The sequence below is a fragment of the Oncorhynchus mykiss genome, chromosome 8 (genome assembly GCF_013265735.2).
Source record: "Oncorhynchus mykiss isolate Arlee chromosome 8, USDA_OmykA_1.1, whole genome shotgun sequence".
In the NCBI taxonomy this organism is placed as follows: Eukaryota; Metazoa; Chordata; class Actinopteri; order Salmoniformes; family Salmonidae; genus Oncorhynchus; species Oncorhynchus mykiss.
In genome coordinates this window covers 38,233,102-38,259,039 of record NC_048572.1, presented here as the reverse complement: position 1 = coordinate 38,259,039, position 25,938 = coordinate 38,233,102, and the positions used below count along the sequence as shown (strand labels likewise).

Genomic DNA, 25,938 nt, shown 5'->3' with positions numbered 1-25,938 from the left:
ACCAGTGTTCCAGAGGGGGCGGGGGGCTGTCTCATCGTTGTCAGTGATCAGGCCTACCACTGTTGTGTCATCAGCAAACATACTGATGGTGTTGGAGTTCTGCCTGGCCATGCAGTCATAAATGAACAGGGAGTACATGAGGGGACTGAGCATGCACCCCTGAGGGGCTCCCGTGTTGAGGGTCAGCGTGGCAGATGTGTTGTTACCTACTCTTACCACCTGGGGGGCGGCCCGTCAGGAAGTCCAGGATCCAGTTGCAGAGGGAGGTGTTTCGTCCCAGGGTCCTTAGCTTAGTAATGAGCTGTATGGGCACTATGGTGTTGAAAGATGCGCTATAGTCAATGAATAGGATTCTCACATAAGTGTTCCTTTCGTCCAGGTGTGAAAAGGCAGTGTAGAGTGCAATAGATATTGCATAATCAGTGGATCTGTTGGTGCAGTATGCAAATTGGAGTGGGTCTAGGGTTTCTTTGATAATGGTGTTTGATGTGAACCATGTAGAGGAAAAATAAATGCACACCTATTTACGCGAGGTGCTTGCTAGCGGAGTGGAAAACTTGAAAAAAAAGGAGAGACGTTGGATCTGTTGGGACGGTATGTGGGTCTAGGGTGTCCAGGAGGATGCTGTTGATGTGAGCCATGACCAGCCTTTCAAAGCATTTAATTGCTACAGAAATGAGTGCTACGGGTCGGTAGTCATTTAAGCATGTTACCTTAGTGTTCTTGAGCACAGGGACTATGGTGGTCTGCTTGAAACATGTTGGTATTACAGACTCAGACAGGGGGAGGTTGGAAATGTCAGTAAAGACACTTGCCAGTTGGTCAGCGCATGCTTGGAGTGCACTTCCTGGTAGTCCGTCTGGCTGCAGAGAGCGAGATCACACTGTCGTCCTAAACAGCTGATGCTCTCATGCATGTTTCAGTGTTACTTGCCTCGAAGCAAGCATAGAAGTAATTTAGCTCATCTGGTAGGCTCGTGTCACTGGGCAGCTTACGGCTGTGCTTCCCTTTGTAGTCTGTTATAGTTTGCAACCCCTGTCATATCCGACTAGTATCGGAGCCGATGTAGTAAGATTCGATCTTAGTCCTGTATTGGCACTTTACCTGTTTGATGGTTCTTCGGAGGGCATAGCGGGATTTCTTATAAGCTTCCGGGTCAGATTCCCGCTCCTTGAAAACCGCAGCTCTACCCTTTAGCTCAGTGTGAATGTTGCCTATAATCCATGGGTTCTGGTTGGGGTATGTACGTACAGTCACTGTGGGGACGACATCCTCGATGCACTTGTTGATAAAGCCAGTGACTGATGTGATATACTCCTCAATGCCATCGGAAGAATCCCGGAACATATTCCACTCTGTGCTAGCAAAACAGTCCTATAGTTTAGCATCTGCTTCATCTGACCACTTTTTTATAGACCGAGTCACTGGTGCTTCCTGCTTTAATTTATGCTTGTAAGCACGATTATAGGAGGATAGAATTATGGTTAGACTTGCCAAATGGAGGGTGAAGGAGAGCTTTGTGCGGAGTAAAGGTGGTCTAGAATTGGTTGTACATTTGGTTTAAATGGTTGTACATTTAACATGCTGAAAGAAATTAGGTCAAATTGATTTAAAGTGCATTAAAGTCCCCGGCCACAAGGATCAGCGCCTCTGGATGAACATTTGCCTGTTTGCTTATGGCGGTATACAGCTCATTGAGTGTGGTTTTAGTGCCAGCATCGGTCTGTGGTGGTATGTCCACAGTGATGAAAAATACAGATGAAAACTCTCGAGGAAGATAGAGTATCTTATGATAAGCTGGAGACCACACTAACTCAGGCGAGCTAAACCTCAAGACTTAGCTGTTGTTTAAATGCATTGGCCTCCACCCCGTGTCTTACCAGAGGCTACTGTTCTGTCCTGCCTTAGAGTGTATTACCCTCCAGCTGTATGTTATTTATGCCGTCGTTCAGCCAAGACTCTGTGAAACATAAGATATTACAGTTTTTAATGTTCCGTTGGTAGGATAAATGTGCTTTCAGTTCATCCCATTTATTTGTAAGCGATTGAACATTAGCTAGCAGGACGGAAGGCAAGGGCAGATTAGCCACTCGTTGCCTTATCCTCACAAGGCACCCTGATCTCTTTCGTGAAATTTCCATTTCCTTCTCCATTGAATAACGGGGATCTGGGCATGGTCGGATATCAGCATTATATCCCTCCTGTCCGACTCATTAAAGAACTACTCTTCGTCCAGTTTGAGGTGAGCAATCGCAGTTCTGATGTCCGGAAGCTCTTTTCGGTCATAAGAGACAGTAGCAGCAACATTATGTATAAAACAAGTTATGAACAAAGCGAAAAACCCATCAAAGTAGCATGGTTGGTTAAGAGCCGAAAAGACAGCAGCCTTCCCCTCCAGCTCCACCATCAAGCTGGAAGTAACCAGTGACTTGCTCAATACGGAAGTGGTCAGTTGACACAGATGCTAAGCTACAGGTCTATTTTGCTAGCACAGACCGGAAAATGTTCCGGGAATCTTCTGATGGCATTGACAAGTACACAACATCTGTCACTGGCTTCGTCAATAAGTGCATCGATGATGTCGTCCCCACAGTTACCGTACGTACATAGCACAACCAGAAACCATGGATTACAGGCAACATCCGCACTGAGCTAAAGGGTAGAGCTGCCGCTTTTAAGGAGCGGGACTCTAACCCGGATGCTCATAAGAAATCCCACTATGCTCTTCACTATGCCCTCCGACTGCCCTTAAACAGGCAAAGCGCCAATACAGGACTAAGATTGAATCGTACAACACTGGCTCTGACGCTCATTGGATGTGGTAGGGCTTGCAAACTATTATGATCTACAACGGGAAGCACAGCCGTAAGCTGCCCAGTGACACGAGCCTACCAGGCGAGCACAATTACTTCTATGCTCGCTTCGAGTCAAGCAACACTGAAGCCTGCATGAGAACATCAGCTGTTTAGGATGACTGTGTGATCTCGCTCTCCATAGCCGATGGGAGTAAGAGCTTTAAACAGGTCAACATACACAAGGCCGCAGGGCCAGACGGATTAACGGGACATGTACTCTGAGCATGCGCTGACCAACTGGCAACTGTCTTCGCTGACATTTTCAACCTCTCCCTGAACGAGTCTGTAAAACCAACATGTTTCAACCAGACCACCATAGTCCCTCTGCTCAAGAACACTAAGGTAACCTGCCTTAATGACTACCAACCCGTAGCACTCACGTCTGTAGCAATGAAATGCTTTGAAAGGCTGGTCATGGCTCAGCGTTCAGCACCATAGTGCCCTCAAAGCTCATCACTAAGCTAAGGACCCTGGGACTAAACACCACCATCTGATACTGGATCAGGGTGGTGTGCTTAGTCCCCCCTATACTCTCTGTTCACCCATGAATGCATGGCCAAGCACGACTTCAACACCATCGTTATTAAGTTTGACAACGATGAGACAGCCTATAGAGAGGAGGTCAGAGACCTGGCCGTGTGGTGCCAGGACAACAACCTCTCCTTCAACGTGATCAAGACAAAAAAGATGATTGTGGACTACAGGAAAAGGATGACCGAGCAGGCCCCCATTCTCATGGCGGGGCTGTAGTGGAGCAGGTTGAGAGCTTCAAGTTCCTTGGTGTCCACATCACCAAAAAACTATCATGGTCCAAACATACCAAGACAGTCGTGAAGAGGGCATGACAACGCCTAATACCCATCAGGAGACTGAAAAGATTTAGCAAGGGTCCTCAGATCCTCAATAGGTTCTACAGCTGCACCATTGACAGGTTACAACTGCTCGGCCTCCGACCGCAAAGCACTACAGAGGGTAGTCCATACAACCCAGTACATCACTGGGGCCAAGCTTCCTGCCATCCAAGACCTCTACACCAGGCGGTGTCAGAGGAAAGCCCGTAAAATTGTCAGAGACTCCAGTTACCTAAGTTATAGACTGTTTTCTGCGCTACCACACATTAAGTGGTACCGGCGCGCCAAGTCTTGGACCAAAAGGCTCCTCAACAGCTGCTACTCCCAAACTATAAGACTCCTGAACAGCTAATCAAATGGCTCCCCAGACTATTTTACGCTGCTGCTCGTCACTGTTTATTATCTATGCATAGTCACTTTACCTCTACCTACATGTACATATTACCTCAATTACCTTGACTAAACTGTGCCCTCGCTCATTGACTCTGTCTGTACTGGTACCCCCTGTATATAGCCTCGCTGCTGTTATTTTATTGTTTCTCTTTAATTAGTTGTTATTTTTCTATTTTCATCTTTATATTTAACTTTAAGTAAATACTTTCTTCACAATTATTTTTCTAAAACTGTATTGTTGGTTAAGGGCTTGTAAGTAAGTATTTCACTATAAGGTCTAGACCAGCGGAGATGGGTGAATTGAAACATTGAGGAGGATGGGAGACAACAAAGTGTGTTTCAAAAATCGTCAAAGACCAAGTATTTTAACCTAAAGCATTTAATAAAGACATTTATAGTACAATATTATAGGGAATAGGAATGAGAGGGCTACTTACACAGTGTTGGACAGAGATCACAGCAGGGATTTAATGTGGGTATGATGCATGAGTTGAGGTGTTCAGAGGCTTGACCAGTACAGGACAGGATTTGACTGGGAAAACAAAAAACAATAACACACTACAGAGTTAGACAAAAGAGCTAAGAATGAGTTAGTCCAAGCAAGGAGTAAAATCATTGATGTTTAATAATGTGATTGTTTTTGTGGATGTGATTGACTCTACATACAATAACGAGCTAAAATTGATAAGGCTACTCAAAAAGCTTGGAGAGGAAACATTCACTGTGCCAGTGGATGAGCTGGCACGTGAGACATGGCTTAAATTTAGGTAATGAGAGAGTTGACAATGGTAGTGGAGTGGAGTGGTCATCGCCTCTTAATCAAGGAACAGGAAGGTGACTTGGCTGTTAATGAAATAGCAGATACATTCCATTATAGCTATGCCATCATAGGTTTGGACAACACATTTCTCTATGAAGTCAAACACAGCCTGAGCATCTCACCCACTTCAAAGTAGGCCAAGAAACGTTCCTGAATAAAGCCCTGATTATCCACATACCTGACGATAACAGACAACTGCAAGCAGACTGGTGGCACCATAGGTCCCAGAGTGGTGGGGCAATTTTTACCCCCTAGGTCCTGGAGTTGTTCCTTATAAGTTAACCTAACTAGGAAAACTCTGAACCCTTTAAGGTATGACAGTGATTAATCAGTTGTAAAAATGTTTCATGTGGGCTGTGATGGGACCAGTTTTTCCTAATCAGGTCACATGGTTTTAAAAAACTCCTGACCTTGGGGGGATGAAACCCCTGTCAAACTGCAGCTTCCTTATATTTGTTCATATAAATTATATTTAGACCGGATTAGGAGGGGGATTTCCTCTACCCAGACACATAGACAACATAACTCACAGGGCTGAGCTTGCTTAATGCATGTTTGCATCATGCAGGCCTATGCAACTGTTGGCCTTATAAAACATTTACTCACATCTGTCATCACGATTATGTTGACTGATTAATTTTGGATTGAAAACCTATAGGCAGCCTAGCCAGCCCAATTTTGAATATAAACTACATTTGATCACATTCACATTTTCTCCTGACACAGAAATGGACTATAAATACTTAACGTTACCAATTAGTTTACCCTGACCTGATGGAACATTATGCAGCTGCTCTTATTAGTAGCCTACAGTTGATCAGACTGAAAAATATTCTAAATTTCACCCCGTACAGCATGTCAGATTTCTGATGTTTAGGTGTAGAGTTTTTGCTTGGGTCTGTCCGGAGTGATTATGTGTTATCTTAGCTAAATAAATACTGGAGGAAAGTGGAAAGCCTACATAAGCAAACGTGAAAAAATGCGCTGCGTCAACCTCTCTCTTTAATCCACATTTTCATGCATGATGGGATGGACGCTATCAAATCATTCGGAAAAGACAGTCACAAGTTCAATATGTGGGCATTCATACGCTCCATGCTTTTGTTTTGCCATTTAGCTGAACAAACGATGTTCTTCAGGTCACTGTACACACACCTTTCGACCAAGGCTCAGACTTTCCAAAAAGCAGACAAGGCCAGCAATACAGGTGGCTTGATGAAAGGCTCCCTGTTAACCAGCTTTACTATTGATACCAGTTGATATTGAACACCCTCACCTTTTCATCCTTCTTCATGAAACTGATCTCAGGCAGAGGTCGACCCTCCAGTGTTGCCAACTCATTTTCAGGGTAAGTTGTCATTGCATGATATTGTAAAACTGCGTCATTACGTAGAATACACAATAATGTCACTCAAATTGACTGGCCATCTCAGCAAAAAATATGACATTTGACATTTGTTCAGGTACAGACTCCCACTGTTTTCTGTACTTCTGGCTGTACAATTTTGATTGAGACATATTGATTGATGTTGTAAGTTCTGTTCAAGATCAAACATTCGCGACCAACTATATTTATTGGGTTTGGCTCGTCGAACCAACAATGATTTGCAATTTGCAGAAATTGCTTGCTGCCTGCCGCTGCCTATGCACGAGCTGAGCGCCTGCTGCTGATGTCACTCACAATGCACTTTTGCAGCCAGGCACGTGTGTTGTGACTGAGTGCGTGACAGAGAAAATCATTTTTTGTGTAATTTAGAGGGAAAATACGTGCATTTTATTGTTTGAGTCACGTTTCAAAAGTTACTAAAAGTTCAAAATACATTTTTAAAAGTACTTAAATTTGTTGCTAGGTGCTGTTAGAAAAAGAAGTTGCAGTTATTTGGTGACATATGAATATATTTAGTATAGTTGTATCTAAAAATTATAACTTTTTTAATCTTTCTAACGTTTATATTTTTAGGAAATTTCACTGAGGAGAATGGTCCTCCCCTTCTTCCTCTGGATTCTCCACTGGTCTACATCTGTTGTATTCGGCGCATGTGACAGATACAACTAGATTTGATTTGATGGGGATGTGTGTGCTAGGCTAACCCTGTGATTTGTTGGATGCTAAATGTATGCTCTGTCAACAGAGACCAAAGCAGTTTTTTTATTGACTACTAAATTAGCCCTCGCAATCAGTGCAATTGTGAACTGGTCAGTGTATTTGGGTAGGATTTTTTGTTCACAGCTGTGTGTGTGTCCCTGCTAGCGTGTGCATGCATACTCATACACATGAACGGCCCAGGGAGATGTACTGTATATGCACAAACACATTCAAGAAAACACAAACAATTAGTACTCCCATGAGAGGGTGGGTTTGTGTTTAGGACATGCTCCAGACAATTATTCCTGCACACACCAAAAGGTAGCTTTGATTTCGGAAACAATTGTCTGATTTATGAGACTGCCAAAAGGTACACAAATATTAGAGTCACAAGTGTTTAAGTGAATATAAACACAACATGACCATATAATTAGGACAGGACTTTACCTTAGTGATAAGAGTTTCTATATGCGTTGTCTTCCCAGGGTGTGATGGTATTTACAGTACCTCCTGTTGGTAGCCCATCAGTTGTGTGCATTATTCATGATGACAGTGTAGAGACCTCTCGCTGAATGCTGGCTGTGTGCCAGTTTAATGACAGATGAGGCAGTGGTGTGTGTGCGCGTGAGTGCGTGCGCATGTGTGGGTGGGTGCATGTTTTATGCAACTTGTATGAGTACAAGTGTGCATAAGCACTTACATTTTGTGTGTAAGCCTATATGTTAATTTGTTTTCCCATCCTGTGACTCCTCACACATCCTCTACCCCTCCCCTCAGCCATGGAGTGCCAGGTGGAGGAGCTGAGGCAGCAGCTGGAGAAACAGACCCTAGTCAACCAGGAGCTGCAGAACCACAACAAGGACCTGGGTACAACCACAATCACGACCCTGACCATGATTATGATCACAACCAAGACTACAGCCATAAAATAAACCATGATCTAAACCACAACTTTCACAACCAATGGTCTCCTTTCACCTCTAGAAAGAAGACTGCAGGAGACGGAGAAGTTGCTGCAGGAGCTTCAGAGTCATTACCATGACCTGGGTAAAGGGCTAAATGTGACTATGGCAACCACCTGTGTGACGAACGGCAGCCATTTGTGTCAGATCACTAACCAAAGTGCAGCATGTATTTTAACCCCATGTCCTGTGTGTGGTGTGTATCTATTCCAGACTTCCCTGATCAGAGGATCAGTAATGAAGGGGGACTTGTGGTCAGGAAGAGCAGAGTGGCTGTCATGGCCCCTGAGCCAATCCCAGAGGATCAGCAGGAGATCATAAAGACTAAAGTCAAGAAGACCGTCAGGTGATTGGCTAGCGTTATGCATGCAGCATCATGATATGTACAGTATCATGTGTTATGTGACGTCAGTAGAGTATGCTGGTGTGAATATATACAGAATGTCTCTTTCCACAGTGAGACGAGTCTGATCATCAAGGCCATCCAGAAGAATGACTTCCTGAGTCGCCTTGACGATGAGCAGATCACCATGATGGTGGAGCTCCTGGTGGCGATCGACTTCAAACCAGGAAATGATGTAATCAAGGAGGGCACTGAGGGAGACAGCATGTACATCGTAGCAGGTATGTGTGAATTTCTCAACCATGTACGGAGAAACACAATTAACATTTCACAAATAAGGGTTGCTATGTCTGCTTACTTTTTACAATAAAATGATAACCCTCACCTCTCAATGTCCCCCCTCTATCGCTCCCTTTAGCGGGTGAGCTCCTTGTCAGTCAAGCAGATTGTAACCTTCGAACCCTGACCTGTGGGGATGTTTTTGGAGAGTTGGCTATTCTGTATAACTGCAAACGCACAGCCACAGTCAAAGGTGAGATGCTATTATAAAATGTGGATATTGAGAAGTACACAATATGGTAACTAACTGTGTACCTTCCTACATTCTGTATTATGCATGTAATGTACCGAATATTGCTTGTTGTTATGAATGAATTGTCCCCCTCACTCCCATCGTCGTAGCCAAGACAGTGGTGCGTCTGTGGTTTATGGAGAGACAGATGTATAGAACCATCATGACCAACAAGTCCAAGAAGAAACGTGAACAGCTAATGGGCTTCCTAAAAACGTGAGTTTACACACTTAACCTTACAACTTGCACTCTCTTGGTCACACGCACATGCACCCACCCACCCGCACACTCTGCTAATTCTGCTCTGATATGCTTACGTATCAGGTCTCGGACTCTGAAGGCCCTAAATGACAGTCAGCTCTCTAAGATAATTGACTCCATGGAGGAGGTTTGTACTCAGCCATTTGACACACCTCCCCATACTAGATACATTTTCCAGAGCATTAACATCCAAATCCATATGAAATCTGTTCCTTCTTGTAGGTGAAGTACCAGAACAATGATGTCATTGTGCGTGAGGGGGCGGAGGGCAACACGTTCTACATCATTCTCAAAGGAGAGGTACGGGGGACATGTTTGGCGGTTACAGTGATCCAAAACTAGGAAAGTTATGACACACAAATGGGCTGCTACACAGTCACTATGGGAGCTCTTTCTAGAGCACCCAGTTAAATTGTGCTGAAGAATTTATTTTAAATCAGAATTTTCTTCATTTACTGTCATCCTAAATTAAGATATTATATTAATTTATATTAAGTTACTTTCCATGATGTGGAAAGTATTTGTTACTACATTACAAAAGCTGACCCCATCGAATTGGGGGGGAATTACACATCCTTTTTACCTCAGATTGGGGATGTGAAAAAAGTACAGTTTTATTTTATTTTATTTCACTTTATTTAACCAGGTAGGCTAGTTGAGAACAAGTTCTCATTTGCAACTGCGACCTGGCCAAGATTAAGCAAAGCAGTTCGACACATACTGTACAACAACCAGAGTTACACATGGAATAAACAAATGTACAATCAATAATACAGTAGGAAAGTCTATATACAGGGAGTGCAAATGAGGCAGGCTAAGGGAAGTAAGGCAATAAATAGGCCATGGTGGCGAAGTAACTACAATATAGCAATTAAACTCTAGAATGGTAGAATGTGCAGAAGATGAATGTGCAAGTAGAGATACTGGGATGCAAAGGAGCTAAGTAAATACAGTATGGAGATGAGGTAGTTGGATGGGCTATTTACAGAAAGGCTATGTAGCAAACATAATAACAAAAGATAAATTGTTTCAAACATCTTCAATTTTGTGCTGTTGATTTTGTCATAAGCGCTGGGGTCGCAGGGACTGACATGCTGACCATAACGCTTGCATTGCGTTGCCAGGCACTAAAATAGAGTGTCTGCATTACCAGGCGCTAAAATAGAAGTTGCTTCTATTTGTGGCTCAGAACGTGCTGCAATTCCTGCCTCTCCCATCTCATCATTGATTATTCTCAGGTGGGTGATTGAAAGACGAACTGAGGTCAGTCATCGTCATGTTAACTATGAAAGTTAAATGCCATTCGCCATATAAAGTCCAAAGAAGAAAATGTCTGGAAGCAGGAGAGATGACTAGAAACGATTCGGTTGACTGTTTTATGTGTGGATTAATTGTCGGAGTAGATGACCTTGTGCATTTCAGGTAAAATAACAACTCAATGTTCATATCTCAAAACAAATTAGCTAGCAAGAGCAAGCTAGCTAAATATGACACATTAGCTAGCAACTGCAAGCGAGCTATCTAAATTGCCATAAATGTTTAATGCTTTTCGACCTTATTTGCATTTTTCCTATTTTGTTGCCTTACAACCTGGAATTAAAATATATTTTTGGGGGGTTTGTATCCTTTGATTTACAAAACATGCCTACCACTTTGAAGATGCAAAATACGTTTTATTGTGAAACAAACATGAAATAAGACAAAACAAAACACAACACTTGAGCGTGCATAACACTCCTAAAGCCAATACTTTATAGAGCCATATTTTGCAGCAACTACAGCTGCAAGTATCTTGGGGTATGTCTCTATAAGCTTGGCACATCTAGCCACTGGGATTTTTGCCCATTTCTCAAGGCAAAACTGCTCTCACTCCTTCAAGTTGGATGGGTTCCGCTGGTGTACAGCAATCTTTAAGTCAAACCACAGATTCTCAATTGGATTGATGTCTGGGCTTTGACTAGGCCATTCCAAGACATTTAAACCATTCGAGTGTTGCTTTTAGCAGTATGCTGCTGGAAGGTGAACCTCCGTCCCAGTCTCAAATCTCTGGAAGATTGGAACAGGTTTCCCTTGAATTTCCCTGTATTTAACGCCATCCATCATTCCTTAAATTCTGACCAGTTTCCCAGTCCCTGCAGATGAAAAACAGTGAAACATGGTGGTGGCAGCATCATGCTGTGGTGGTGTTATCGGGGTGATGCGAGGTGTTAGGGTTTGCGCCAGATAGAGGGTTTTCCTAGATGGCCAAAAAGTAACATTTTAGTCTCATCTGACCAGAGTACTTTCTTCCATATGTTTGGAGAGTCTCCCACATGCCTTTTGGCGAACACCAAACGGGTTTGCTTATTTATTTCTTTAAGCAATGGCTTTTTTTACGGCCACTTCCGTTAAGTCCAGCTCTGTGAATGTACGGCTTAAAGTGGTCCTATGGACAGATACTCCGATCTCCGCTGTGGAGCTTACAGCTCCTTCAGGGTTACCTTTGGTCTCTTTGTTGCCTCTCAGATTAATGCCCTCCTTGCCTGGTCTGTGAGTTTTGGTGGGTGGCCCTCTATTGGCATGTTTGTTGTGGTGCCATATTCTTTCAATTTTTTAATCATGGATTTAATGGTGCTCCGCGGACATTCAAAGTTTCAGATTTTTTTTATAACCCAAACATGATCTGTACTTCTACACAACTTTGTTCCTGACCTGTTTGGAGAGCTCCTTGGTCTTCATGGTGCCGCTTGCTTGATGGTGCCGCTTGCTTTGTGGTGTTGCAGACTCGGGGGCCTTTCAGAACAGGTGTGTGTATATTTTGGTTTTAGAATTTTTTGAAACATGTTTTTTTTCCATATCACTTCACCAATTTGGACTATTTTGTCAATTACATGAAATTCAAATTACAGGTTGTAATGCATTAAAATAGGAAAAACTCCAAGGGGATGAATACTTTTGTAAGGCATTATAGATATTCCATGAAAAATCTGCCGTTTCCAGCTACAATTTACAACATTAATAATGTCTACACTGTATTTTTGGTCAATTTGATGTTATTTTAATTAACACAAAATTCGCTTTTCTTTCAAAAACAAGGATAATTCTAAATGACCCCAAACTTTTGAACGGTAGTGTTTATCTGACTAAACTATGAAAAACAAGAATTGTAGTTTGAATTCCGTAAAGTGAGTGTGGAAGGTGTGCATTTTTTTGCAATCATAAAATGCTGATACACCACATCGAAGTATATCTGACCAAATTATGAAAGGCTAACATTGGATTTGTTTGTTTGTTGTTGTCTATCAACAATGACAAGCCACAACGTTCTGACAACTTAGATGGAAATTTACAGAGGATATTAGAGGATGATATTGCCACATCTTCAATTTAAGCCTACTAGAAAGTGTGTACACTCAGGCCTGTAGGGAAGCAAAAGCCACTCTGCTACCTCTCCCTAGGAATAGTAAAGCCCCCTTTACTGGTTCAAATAGCCGACCAATCAGCCTGTTAACAATCATTAGTAAAGTTTTTGAAAAAATTGTGTCTGACCAGATACAATGCTATTTTACAGTAAAAAAATTGACAGACTTTCAGGATGCTTATAGGGAAGGACATTCAACAAACACAGCACTTACACAAATGACTGATGGTTGACTCAGAGATATTGATGATAAAATTAATGTGGGGGCTGTTTCGTTAGACTTCAATGTGGCTTTTGACATTATCGATCATAGTCTGCTGCTGGAAAAATGTATGTTATGGCTTACACAATACAAATGTATTAATCAATACAAATGTATTATAATTATCCACTTAAATGTTTTCCTCAACAACAAAAAAATTGATGCGAACTGGGCTCGAACCTGAGATTAAAAAACACTATAGATTATAAGTCAATCGCTTTAGCAGTATGTGGCACCTAGAAGTGATAATGATAGCTATAGCCTACATACAGTAACTGTTGTTTGAAAAATCCATAAGGCTCTTTGTTTTTTCAAACAATGTACAACAAACTTTCTTGTAAGGACCTCATTTATATTTTTTCAAAAAGAGCACACGGGGGTTTTTGAAACAGATACACAAACATGTGGATTTTGTCATATATGCAAACATTTTTAAATGTTGCCTAATGTGAGTAGTAGCTATTTGTATAGTCAAGGATTCACCAGTGCAATATTTCACGTCACATTTTGTTACAGACCAACAGAACAAGTAAACCTTGAGTTTGTAAATTTAAAATATCTCTCTGGTGGCTAAGGTTGACCTATTTCTTGAAAATCTAAGATCTTTGATGGGCTGGAAGCAGAAATGGGCTGGAAGCAGTTGTGCCAGGATGTAATCACTGCCACCTGGTGAGGTTAGCATAGCGCTAACTTGTACCGTATCATGTTATCTGATGGGAACAGCTTCAATTTAGCATTTGGTCACATGCAAGTACATCAACTATATTAATTGAGGGTACACATTTCCAGCGTGAGAAGCTGTTTAACTTTAACTGTGTGCTTACACCCTTTGTTTGATGATCATAGTGAACAACGACTTACTACACTAGTGGAGGATTGGAGTCTACAATACTCCTACCTGTGCTTACCAACCCATGTGTTTACTAATGACAAAAATGTGTGTGTGTGTATGTGTGCGTGCTAATAATGCCTGCCTATGTATGTGTGTGGATGTGTGTACGTGCATGTGGGCACGTGTGTGTGTCTTCCTTCAGGTCAAGGTGACTAAGAAGTTGAATGGGCAGGAGAAACAGATTCGCAAGATGGGCAAAGGGGAGCATTTCGGGGAATTGGCCCTGATACGGTAACCATGGATACATTAGTAGCTAAGGCTATAAATAGACTTCATGTTGTTCATTAAAATGACCCCGGTGTGCAGTAGCTATTAGTTAATGTGGCTTCTCATAAGTGTGGATTTGTATGTAACCCGCAGTGAAATCCTGAGGACTGCAACATGTACAGCTGTTGGCCCTGTGACCTGCTTCTCCATCGATAAGGAGTGAGTCTGAACAAGTAACATTACATTTCTTAATCGATTGGTTGAATGACTAATGGTCTGTTACGTTACACTTCCAGGGTGTTTGAGGAGACGATCCCCATTGAACACCTGGAGCTCCATGATGAGTGAGTACAAAGACACACTTGCCCCTTTTAGCAGTGCCCTTCTCCTCCTAGTTATATGTTCACCACTTTAGTCTAGTCAAGCTGTGTAACTGTTGTCTGTGTCCCAGCATCAGCTCTAAGGTTTTGGAGGAGCCAGATGCTCCAGAGAAGACCAGTCCTAGTTCCTATCTGAGACTGAAGGACCTGATCCCCGTACTGTACCAGGAGGGGCGTTACCAGGGAGAACCTGTCACTCTCGGAGTGGGAGGGTTTGGTCGCGTTGAACTGGTATGTGTGTGAGTTTGGTGTTGTAGTTGTGTTTGGCAAGTTAGAGGCTGAAACCAACTGATTAAGTGTTTAATATTTATTAGGATCCCCAATTTGCTGCTACCGATGCAGTGGCTACTCTTCCTGGGGTCCAAACAGGAAACAACACAACATTAAATACATAATATATATTAAATACATAGCACTACATTTACATTTCAATGTAGCCATTCATCAGACACTCCCATCCAGAGCGACCCACATATAGTTAATTCATCTTAAGATAGTCTATACATAATACAATACAACATGCATACAAATGTCTGTGTCTCTTCACAGTCCTGTTCTTCTATCTGATTTTATTGCTAGCATGAGTTACCTGGGGTGGCAGAGTTACATTTAGTCATGGCTCTATTTAATAGTGTGTGTTTCCCAGTCTCTATTCTCGACCTGGGGACTGTGAATAGACCTCTGGTTGCATGTCTTGTGTGATATTGATGAGTGTCCGAGCTGTGTGCCAACTCCTTGAACAGATAGTTACACATGTATAAGCGGTCATACAGTACAATACGTTTTGTAGGTGATTCTTATGTTGATGATGTAAACGGACAGACCTCTTCCCATTTTATTGACATTGAGTTTATATGTTTTGACCATGATAGCTTGCTATCTAGGGTGACACCCAGCAGATTAGTTTCTTCAACTTGCTCAATAGCCACATTATTCAATAATAGATCGAGATGAGATGTAGGGTTATTTCTCCAAAATATTATGCTTTTAGGTTTGGAGATATTCAAAGTGCCTTCAGAAAGTTTTCACACCTTTTTTTCAAAATTTTGTAGCCTGAACTTAAAATTGATAAAATTGCGATTTTTGTCACTGGCCTACACACAATATCCCATAATGTCCAAGTGGAATTATGTTTTCTGAATTTTTACTAAGTAATAAAACATGAAAAGCTGAAATGTCTTGAGTCAATAAGTATTCATCCTCTTTCTTATTGGCAAGCCTAACTAAGTTAATTACACTTGAATCGTGTATAAATTGTTCCATATACGTCAGGAAGCAGGTGCAGAAGGTGAGTTCACTAATGATAAATGCAGATAAACAAAACATGACAAGCGTAGAGATCGTGAATCAAAACAAACCAATACTGCCTGAAGACTGAGGCTACTGAGGGCTAAATAAAGGAGAGGTAAATCAAGGTGAGGATGAAGTCCACGTGTGTGTAATGATGGGGAGCAGGTGTGCGTAGTAATGGTAGCCAGGGCTGGTGGTTAGTAGATTGATGATGACGTGCACTGGAGAAGGGGAGTGGGAGTAGGCGTGACATCAATACCCCCAGTCAATACAAAGATACAGGAGTCCTTGCTAACTCAATTACTAGAGAAGAAGGAAAACGCTCAAGGATTTCACCATGAGGCCAGTGCTGACTTTAAAACAGTTACAGAGTTGAATGGCTATTACTCCACAATATTAACCTAATTGACAGAGTGAAAAGAAGAAAGCCTGTACAGAATACAAATGTTCAAAGAAATGCACCCTGTTTGCAACAAGGCACTAAAGCAAAAGAAAATGTGGCAAAGCAATTCACTTTTTCTACCGATTACAAAGTCTTACATTTAGGGCAAATCCAATACAACACATTACTGAGTACCACTCTCCATTTTACAAGCATAGTGATGGCTGCATCATGTTATGGGTATGCTAGTTATCGTTAAGGACTCAGGAGTTTTTGACAATAAAAAAATAAACAGAATGGAGCTAAGCACAGGCAAAATCCACCAGACACTGGGAGATTAATTAAACTTTCAGCAAGACAATAACCTAAAACACAAGGCTAAATCCATACTGGAATTGCTCAGTTACAGTTCTGACTTCAATCTGCTTGAAATGTATGGCAAGATTTGGAAATGGTTGTCAAGCAATGATCAGCAACCAATTTGACAAAGCTTGAATAATTTGGAAAATAATAATGGGCAAAGATTGTACAATACAGGTGTGCAAATCTCTTTGACCCAGAAAGACCCACAGCTGCTGTTGCTACCAAATGTGATTCTAACATGTACTCACTCAGGGTTGTGAATACTTACAGTACCAGTCAAAAGTTTGGACACACCTACTCATTCCAGGGTTTTTCTTTATTTTTACTATTCTCTACATTGTAGCATAACTCATAAAGAGGCTGCGAATTTTTGCAGCTTTTTGTTAAAACTCGCGCAAAATTTCAACGTCCTGCTACTCATGCCAGGAATATAGTATATGCATATGATTAGTATGTGTGGATAGAAAACACTCTGAAGTTTATAAAACTGGTTAAATTATGTCTGTGACTTTAACAGAACGTGTTTAGCAGGCAAAATCCCAAGGAAAATTGTTCACAAAAAAACCCCCCAAAATATCCCTCCGCCAGTCTCTGTATTGTCTATGGCAAGGGAAAATAGATAGGGCCCAGTTTACAATACCTACAGCTTCCACGCGATGTCGCCAGTACTGTCAATTGATTTTAATTATTATTAATAATAATTAATTATTTAATTTTATGAATCCTTGGTGAAATGAGGAATAGGCACTTCCTGTCTTCGGGTACACCGGAGGAAGTTATGAAAGAGAGAATGTGGACCATGATTTCAAAACGTGCTGCTATTGAATACAGATCGCCCCGTGATCAATTTGATCGATTATTAATGTTTACTAATACCTAAAGTTGGATTACAAAAGTAGGTTGAAGTGTTTTGTCAAAGTTTATAGGGAACTTTTTTAATTTAAAAAAACAACGTTGCGTTTTGGAACGGTGCTTTTTCATGGATCAGACGGGCTTCATAAATGGACATTTTGGGTATACATGGACGGATTTAATCGAAAAAAAGACCCAATTGTGATGTTTATGGGACATATAGGAGTGCCAACAAAGAAGCTCGTCAAAGGTAATGAATGTTTTATATTTTATTTCTGCGTTTTGTGTAGCGCCGGCTACGCTAATTATTTTGTTTACGTCCCCTTTGGGTATTTCGGGGGTTGCATGCTATCAGATAATAGCTTCTCATGCTTTCGCCAAAAATCATTTTAAAAATCTGACATGTTGGCTAGATTCACAACGAGTGTAGCTTTAATTGAGTACCCTGCATGTGTATTTTAATGAAAGTTTGAGTTGTATCGAGTACCGCTGATGTTGATCCCTGTACAGGGACAGCAGCTGTAAAAGGATTTATAATTATATAATAGTGAAGACATCAAAACTATGAAATAGCACATATGGAATAATGTAGTAACCAAAAACATGTTAAACAAATTCTTTAACCAGATTCTTCAAAGTAGCCACCCTTTGCCTTGATGACAGCTTTGCACACTCTTGGCATTCTCTGAACCAGCTTCATGAGGAATGCTTTTCCAAAAGTCTTGAAGGAGTTCCCACATATACTGAGCACTTGTTGGCTGAGTTTTCTTCACTCTGCGGTCCAAATCATCGCAAACCATCTCAATTGGGTTGAGGTTAGGGCTGTTGCGGTGACCATATTACCGCCACACCGACGGTCACGAGTCATGAAGGCAGTCAAATTCCACATGACGGTTTAGTCATGGTAATTAGGCTTCTCCAGCTGTGATTCTGCTGCCGGTCATTAGTAGCGTACCAAACCTACTAACTGCCTGGTATTCAGCCCTCTATTGTCCCTCTAATCACTCTGACATCAATGCAAATGTATTCGAAAATCCAATCAAACACTCCATGAGAGCCCATGTTGCACAATATTTCTATAGGCTATGCAGAGTGATGTCCGCTAATAAAAATAGGAGGATCCCATCAGCTTTCTATAGGCTAGGCCTACCATATTTATTTCTCAACTTTCCTCATTTTAAGCACATAGCCTACCTGGCTGGCATGAAAATAAACCACAGGGAAAAGCGTCCTCCTGTCGCTATTTAATTTCATAGATGACATGTATTCTTTCCCGCTGACCCTGTTTCGATACAGGTGCATGATAATGGTCCATTCTAAATCAAAACAAATGTCACCATATTATTGAGTATGTGTAAAGACAAGATTAAGTCAAGAATAGTCTGATGTGTGACAATATTAACCTATCACTTGTGAATTATATATTATCACTTTAGAATGATGCCCAGCAAAAGAAACAATGCCTTTTCAATCATAGTCACACACCTCATGTAGCCTAGCCCATAGGCCTATATGTTTTAATAAGGTTTTTATCACAACAAAAGTGTCCAAATAACTTAAAATTAAGCACATTAATCTGCTTTACAAGGGGTGTAGAGTCTAACTGGCATGTATTCGTAGCGTGTGAGTTTCAAGTATGGAGAAGATAAATGTTTTAATTTTATTTCTCGCACTGAATAGTATAGGTTTGCACTATTGGGGATTGTAGATTGACATAGGATAGTGCTTTTTCTGTTCGTTAGGCATACTCTTCTTGTTGGCTGACAAAGTAAATGTGAAAGTTTCTTCCAATATCTTCAATATGCACCTCGGAAATGGATAAGGACGCATGCAGGTGCATCCCCGATGTCTGTCTTAACTTGTAGCCTGTGAGAAAGACCCGTGACAGAGAGCCATGTGAGTGAGAGACGCTTCATATTGCGACGCACACTCAGGGAGAAGGGCACCACGCAGCACTCCGGGCTGTAAAAGGCATGAATTTTTTATGGTGCATTACTGCCACAAAGGGTATGCCGCTGTGAAATTTGAGGCATTATCTATTGCTATCTAGAGACTATTGGAGTGTGTAAAGCCTGCGCAAAAAAAATAAAAAAGCGGAGCTCATGCCTTTTCAAGCGACTTTTTTCAAATCATCATTAGTCTGATGCAGGACAAAGTATTTGTCACACCCTTGATCTGTTTCACTTGTATTCGTACTTGTCTCCATCCCCCACCAGGTGTCTCCAATCTCCCCTCATTGTCCCCTGTGTATTTATACCTGCATTTTCTGTTTGTCTGTTGCCAGTTCATCTTGTCCCATCAAGTCCCACCAGCATGTTCCTGTGTTTCTTGTGCTCTAGTTTTAGTTTTTCCTAGTCTTCCCAGGTCTGACCTTTCTGCCTATCCTGACCCTGATCCTGCCTGCCGTCCTGTACCTGCCTGAATCTGATTTGGATTACGACTCTTTGCCTGCCTTGACTTACCTTTTGCCTGTCCCTTGTACTTTAATAAACTCTGAGACTCGTCCTATCCGCCTCCTGTGTCTGAGCTGTGATAGTACGAACTGGCCATGACTGACCCAGCAGACTCGGACCAGCTCCGCAATGCTGTCTCCTCCCAAGGAGCCACCATTGGAAGACATGAGGAGTTACTGCAAAGCCTTATGGAGGGCAGAATGACATGACCATGCATGCAATACATTCCTGGAGCAATTCCGCGGATTCCTTACTAGGCAGCAAGCCACAACCGTAATCCCCCAGACTCTCAGCAACCCTGCCACCAGCAACGCTTCTTCCAAGCCTACCTTGGTGTCCCGAGAACCTCACTTACCACCTCTGGATTGCTACGCTGAAGATACTGGATCCTGCCAGGCTTTTCTCTTCCAGTGTCCCTCATCTTCGAGCTGCAGCCTTTTTCGTTCCCCTCGAACCGCTCAAAAATAGCGTACCTCATAACGTTGATGTCCGGGATGGCACTCGCCTGGGCTACGGCGGTTTGGGAGCAACAGTCCACTGTTTGCCTCAGTCTGGAGGAGTTTGTGGCGGAGGTACGAAAAGTGTTAGATTCTCCATTGTCCAGGAGAGAGGCTGCTCGTACACTGCTCCATCTACATCAAGACTCACACATAGTGTGGCAGACTACGCGGTGGATGATCGCACGTTGGCGGCTGGAAGACAGCCTTTAACACGGCTGGCGGGCACTATGAGTACTTGGTTATGCCTTTCAGGACTGACCAACACTCCCGCTATGTTCCAGGCCCTGGTCAACGATATGCTTCGGCACATGCTGAAGCGTTGTTTGTTTGTCTACCTCGACGATATCCTTGTCTTTTCCCATTAAGCTCAAGAGCAGGTCCGACAGATCCTTCAGCGACTCCTGGAGAAGCAGCTCTTCATTCAAGCGGAGAAGTGTGAATTCCATCGCTTCATCAACTCCTTCCTAGGATACGTCATCACTGTAGGACATATACAGATAGATCCAGACAAGGTGAGAGCTGTGGTCGATTGGACTCAACCCACATCCAGAATGCAACTGAAGCGTTTCCTTGGATTTGCTCACTTCTACTGCTACTTCATCTGGGGTTACAGCACCCTAGCTTTCCCCCTCTCAGCACTCACTTCTCCCAAGTCTCCGTTCATGTGGTCTCAAGCAGCTGACCAGGCGTTCTCTGACCTCAAACATCGATTCACTACAGCCCCCATCTTAATTCATCCAGACCCCTCCCGTCAGTTTGTGGTGGAGGTCGAAGCCTGGGATGTTGAAGTGGGGGCTGTCCTGTGCCAGTGTTCTACCTAGGATCAAAAGCTGCACCCCAGCACTTTTCTCTCCAATAGTCTTACACCTGCTGAAAGGAACTATGATGTGGGGAATAGAGAACTGCTCGCTGTCAAGGTGACGTTGGAGGAGTGGAGGCACTGGTTGAAGGGGGCGGAACACCCATTCTTACTGTGGACTGACCATAACAACCTGGAATATCTCCGCACCGCCATTCTACTCAACCCTAGGCAGGCTCATTGGGCCCTGTTATTTACCCGTTTCAATTTAACTTTCTTCTACCACCCGGGGTCCAAGAATGTGAAACCTGACGCACTTTCACATTTGTTTAGCCCCGCTACTACTCCGTCTGACTCCGAGACCATCCTCCTTACCTCCTGTCTAGCGGCTGCACTCGTCTGTGGTATAGAGAGCCTGGTCCATATTGTGCAGCCGGACGCCCGTAACACACTTCCCGGCTCGGCCACTGGTCTCTTGCTCTTCGAATGATCCCCTGCTCTTCCCTGAGCAAGAAGAAGTTAGCATACCCGCTGCCGAGATGTTCGTCCACCGCTGTCGCCGTACCTGGAAGAGAGCCCAGGCCGCTCTTCTGAAGACCACATTCAGGTATCAGCCACAGGCTGATCGCCACCGGATCCCTGCTCCCCGCTATTGGCACGAGCAGAGTGTATGGCTTTCCACTTGGGACCTGCCCCTCCGGGTGGAGTCCTGTAAACTTCCCTCCTTTTCATCGGTCCTTTCCCCATCTCAAAAATCCTTAGCCCCTCTGCTGTTCATCTTCTGTTGCCCCACACCGTCTGTATACATCCCACTTTTCATGTGTCTAGGATTAACTTGTTATTAGCAGGTGGGACGGTAACTTCTTTATATCCATAAAAACTCATTTTAGCTGACAAGCTTTAGTCAATAATCCACCCAGTTTCCCTCCTTCCAAATGCATACAAAATGAATCCCAAACGTTACTAATAAACTTTTCCAAACAAGTCAAACAACGTTTATAATCAAACCTTAGGTACCTTAATACTAAAATAAACGAAAAAAATTAAGAAGGAGAATCGTTATTGTCTTTACCAGCGAAGAATTCCAACGAACGGGCTCACTTCCACGTGCTTGAAAACACTACAGCCGAAATGGGAGCCACCTAGAAAAACTACAATGTATGGCTCATTTTTCCAAAAATAAGCCCGAAACTCTTTCTAAAGACTTCTAGTGGAAGCCCTAAGAACTGCAATCTGGGAGGTCTTGGCCTTATAATAAAAGTGATAGCCATTAAAAATAGTGGTAGACTGGGGATGGTTTGTCCTCGGGTTTCGCCTGCCATATCAGTTCTGTCATACTCACAGACGTAATTTGGACAGTTGTAGAAACATTATAATGTTTTCTATCCAGATCTACCAATTGTATGCATATCCCAGCTTCTGGGCCTGAGTAACAGGCAGTTTACTTTGGGAACCCTTTTCCCTGAACATCAAAATACTGCCGCCCCCTACCCAAGAGAGGTTAAACATCTGTCTCACAGCCCTTTGTCTCCTGTTTCCAGGCCCACCACTCTCCCTCCTCTCTAGTATTTGTTTTAACTAGTCTTCCCAGTTCTGACCTTTCTGCCTGTCCTGACCCTGATCCTGCCTGCTGTCCTGTACCTGCCTGACTCTGATTTGGATTGCGACTCTTTGCCTGCCTTGACCTACCGATTGCCTGCCGTCCTGTTCCTGCCTGACTCTGATTTGTTTTTTTGATTCTTTGCCTGCCTTGACTTACCTTTTGCCTGCCCCTTGTACTATAATAAACTAAAGAAAAACTAACAGATCTGTGAGAGCCGGAATTCTTACTGGTTGGTAGGTGATCAAATACTTATGTCATGCAATAAAATGCTAATTAATTTCCTTTTGAGGGCATGGCAGATTTACGCCCCCTTTGGAGAAATTGGGTACCCCTAGTAAACTGAAAAAAAATATATAAAAAATTGCTAATATATGCATATAATAATTATTATTGGATAGAAAACACTCTAAAGCTTCTAAAACCGTTGGAATTATGTCTGTAAGTATAGCAGAACTCACAGGGCATGCATTCTTCCAAACTAGTTTTTGTGGCCATGAAAGTTGGAGCAACTTTGACGTCATGGCCCCCACCCTTCCCGACCACTTATGGATCTGGGGACACTTTCCATCTCTTCCACTAGATGTCCTCTTTCTTTGGAGCGTTCAATCGTTCAAATCGCGCGAGAATTGGCCCTATAGGAGTGATTGGAGTAAGTGTCGCGATAAAAAAACCTGTGCGTTAGGGCGCGAATTGGTCACAGCCATTCCTTTGTTCCAGCACTCCTGGGAAGAGCAAACGATGCCCGGTTGAATTGAAGTTTGTTTTGCACGTCTAAAACATCATAAAGCTTGCTTCTGCACTTAGTTTGACCTGTTTAGTCGACATATAATGTGTAATTTTGAAGTTTTGATGCGCAACTTATCCGGACCGGAGGACGTTTTGGGTGCATTTCAGCTGATGTTATTAGCAGTAGCTAATACAAAGACGCAAGACTTGAAACCAAACGATGTATTGGGTAAGTATGAACCCTTCCAGAACATTCTGAACGAAGACCATCGAAGGTAAGGGAATATTTATGCTTAAATCTGTGTTTCTGTTGACTCCAACATTACGTGGAAATGTAGCTTGGAACTGAGCGCTGCCTCAGCATATGAAATAGTGTGCGATTTCTGTAACGTTAAAAATAAATCTAACACAGCGGTTGCATAAAGAAGCAGTGTATCTTTCTAACTATATGTAGAACATGTATATTTAGCCAAAGTTTATGATGTCTATTTACGTTATCTTGCCGAGCTACCTAGATTTCCTGCGGGCATTTTTGAGTAATTTCTGAACATGAGTACACTGTAAATGGACATTTATGGATATATATGGCATATTATTGAAAAAAAAAAAATGTACTGTGTAACATGTCCTATCACTGTCATCTGATGAAGATTTTCAAAAGGTTAGTGAGCGATTTATTTTTTAATCCTGCTTTTATAATTTTATATTTTCTGGGACAAAATGGCTGCCGCTTGTCTTTGTTTCGGTGGTGGTCTAATATAAATGTGTGGTGTGTTTTCGCCGTAAAACATTTTAAAAATCTGACATGCTGGGTAGATGAACAAGGTGTTTATCTTTCATTTGAGCTATTGGACTTGTTAATGTGTGGAGGTTAAATATTTTTAAGAATATTTTTGCGTTCCATGCGCCACCGTTTGAGCTGAACGGGGGGGAGGGTGTTCCTCCAGAGGAACTCCTGGCATCAACAGGTTTTAAAAATCATACAATGTGATTTTCTGGATTTTTGTTATAGATTCCGTCTCTCACAGTTGAAGTGTACCTATGATAAAAATTACAGACCTCTACATGCTTTCTAAGTAGGAAAACCTGCAAAATCGTCAGTGTACCAAATACTTGTTCTCCCCACGGTATGTATTCTTCAGCTTTGTTCAATTGTATTCTAACAATAAAATAATATACAATAATGCCATGGAATTATAAGCAAATCTTGTCTGCTAAATGAACTAGTGTGATTTATTGTGAAGGTGTAGACTACAGTGGCTTGCGAAAGTATCTTCCCCTTTGCATTTTTCCTATTTTGTTGCCTTACAACCTGGAATTGAATTTATTGGGGGGGGGGGGGGGGGGGGGGGGAGGTTGTATAATTTGATTTACACAACAAAACATAATTTGATTTACCTAGGCCATTGCAAGACATTTAAATGTTTCCCCTTAAACCACTCGGGTGTTGCTTTAGCAGTATGCTTAGGGTCATTGTCCTGCTCGAAGTTGAACCTCCGTCCCAATCTCAATTCTCTGGAAGATTGAAACAGATTTCCCTTCAAGAATTTCCCTGTTTTTAGCGCAGTCCATCATTCCTTCAATTCTGATCAGTGCCCAAGTCCCTGCCGATTAAAAACATTCTCACAGTGAAGCATAGTGATGGCAGCATGATGCTGTGGGGATGTTTTGGGGATGGTATTCTCGGGGTGACGCGAGGTGTTGGGTTTGCACCATACATGGCGTTTTCCTTGATGGTAAAAAAGCTCAATTTTCGTCTCATCTGACCAGAGTACCTTCTTATGGGGAGTCTGCCATATGCCTTTTGGTGAACACCAAACATGTTTGCTTATTTTTTTTCTTTAAGAATTTTTTTATGGCCACTCTTCCATAAAGCCCAGTTCTGTGGAGTGTATGGCTTAATGTGGTCCCATGGACAGATACTCCAATCTCCGCTGTGGAGTTTTGCAGCTCCTTCAGGGTTATCTCTGGTCTCTTTGTTGCCTCAGATTAATGCCCTCCTTGCCTGGTCTGTGAGTTTTGGTGGGCGGCCCTCTCTTGGCAGGTTTGTTGTGTTGTATTTTTTGCTTCCTTGTATTTTGTATGTAACTAGGCCTATGTTTTTTAAAAAACTTTTCTTAGGTCTTTGCAGAAAATTGTGATTTAATTGCCCCCCATCTATCTTCAGAGTTCGTACTGTTAGGTGACCCAAACTGGGATATGCTTAACACCCCGACCATCCTACAATCTAAGCTAGATGCCCTCAATCTCACACAAATTATCAAGGAATCTACCAGGTACAACCCCAAATCCGGAAACACGGGCACGCTCATAGATATCATCCTGACCAACCTGCCCTCTAAATACACCTCTGCTGTCTTCAACCAGGATCTCAGTGATCACTGCCTCATTGACTGCGTCCGTAATGGGTCCGCGGTCAAACGACTAACCCTCATCACTGTCAAACACTCCCTAAAACACTTCAGCGAGCAGGACTTCATAATCTACCTGGCCACTGTATCCTGGAAGGATACTGACCTCATTCCGTCAGTAGTGGATGCCTGGTTAGTCTTTAAAAGTGCTTTCCTCACCATCTCAAATAAGCATGCCACATTCAAAAAATGTAGAACTAAGAACAGATATAGCCCAGATATAGCAGATATAGCCCTTGACTGCTCTTGACCAGCACAAAACACCCTGTGGCCTAT

General features: G+C 42.4%; 1 protein-coding gene across 2 annotated transcripts in view; it reads left to right on the top strand.

The window, feature by feature from the left end:
* The window catches only part of LOC110529892 (cGMP-dependent protein kinase 1), a 44,976-nt gene that overhangs the window by 1,781 nt on the left and 17,257 nt on the right, over window positions 1-25,938 (top strand). For both annotated transcript variants that reach the window (XM_021612548.2, XM_036985440.1), the window contains 12 exons: window positions 7,783-7,872; window positions 7,990-8,052; window positions 8,181-8,313; window positions 8,425-8,591; window positions 8,729-8,842; window positions 8,992-9,097; window positions 9,206-9,269; window positions 9,365-9,442; window positions 13,839-13,927; window positions 14,057-14,122; window positions 14,200-14,247; window positions 14,355-14,514. In XM_021612548.2, the coding sequence (XP_021468223.1) occupies window positions 7,785-7,872; window positions 7,990-8,052; window positions 8,181-8,313; window positions 8,425-8,591; window positions 8,729-8,842; window positions 8,992-9,097; window positions 9,206-9,269; window positions 9,365-9,442; window positions 13,839-13,927; window positions 14,057-14,122; window positions 14,200-14,247; window positions 14,355-14,514 (1,176 nt within the window). In that variant the 5' untranslated portion in view covers window positions 7,783-7,784. The remainder of the gene's footprint in view (window positions 1-7,782; window positions 7,873-7,989; window positions 8,053-8,180; window positions 8,314-8,424; window positions 8,592-8,728; window positions 8,843-8,991; window positions 9,098-9,205; window positions 9,270-9,364; window positions 9,443-13,838; window positions 13,928-14,056; window positions 14,123-14,199; window positions 14,248-14,354; window positions 14,515-25,938) is intronic.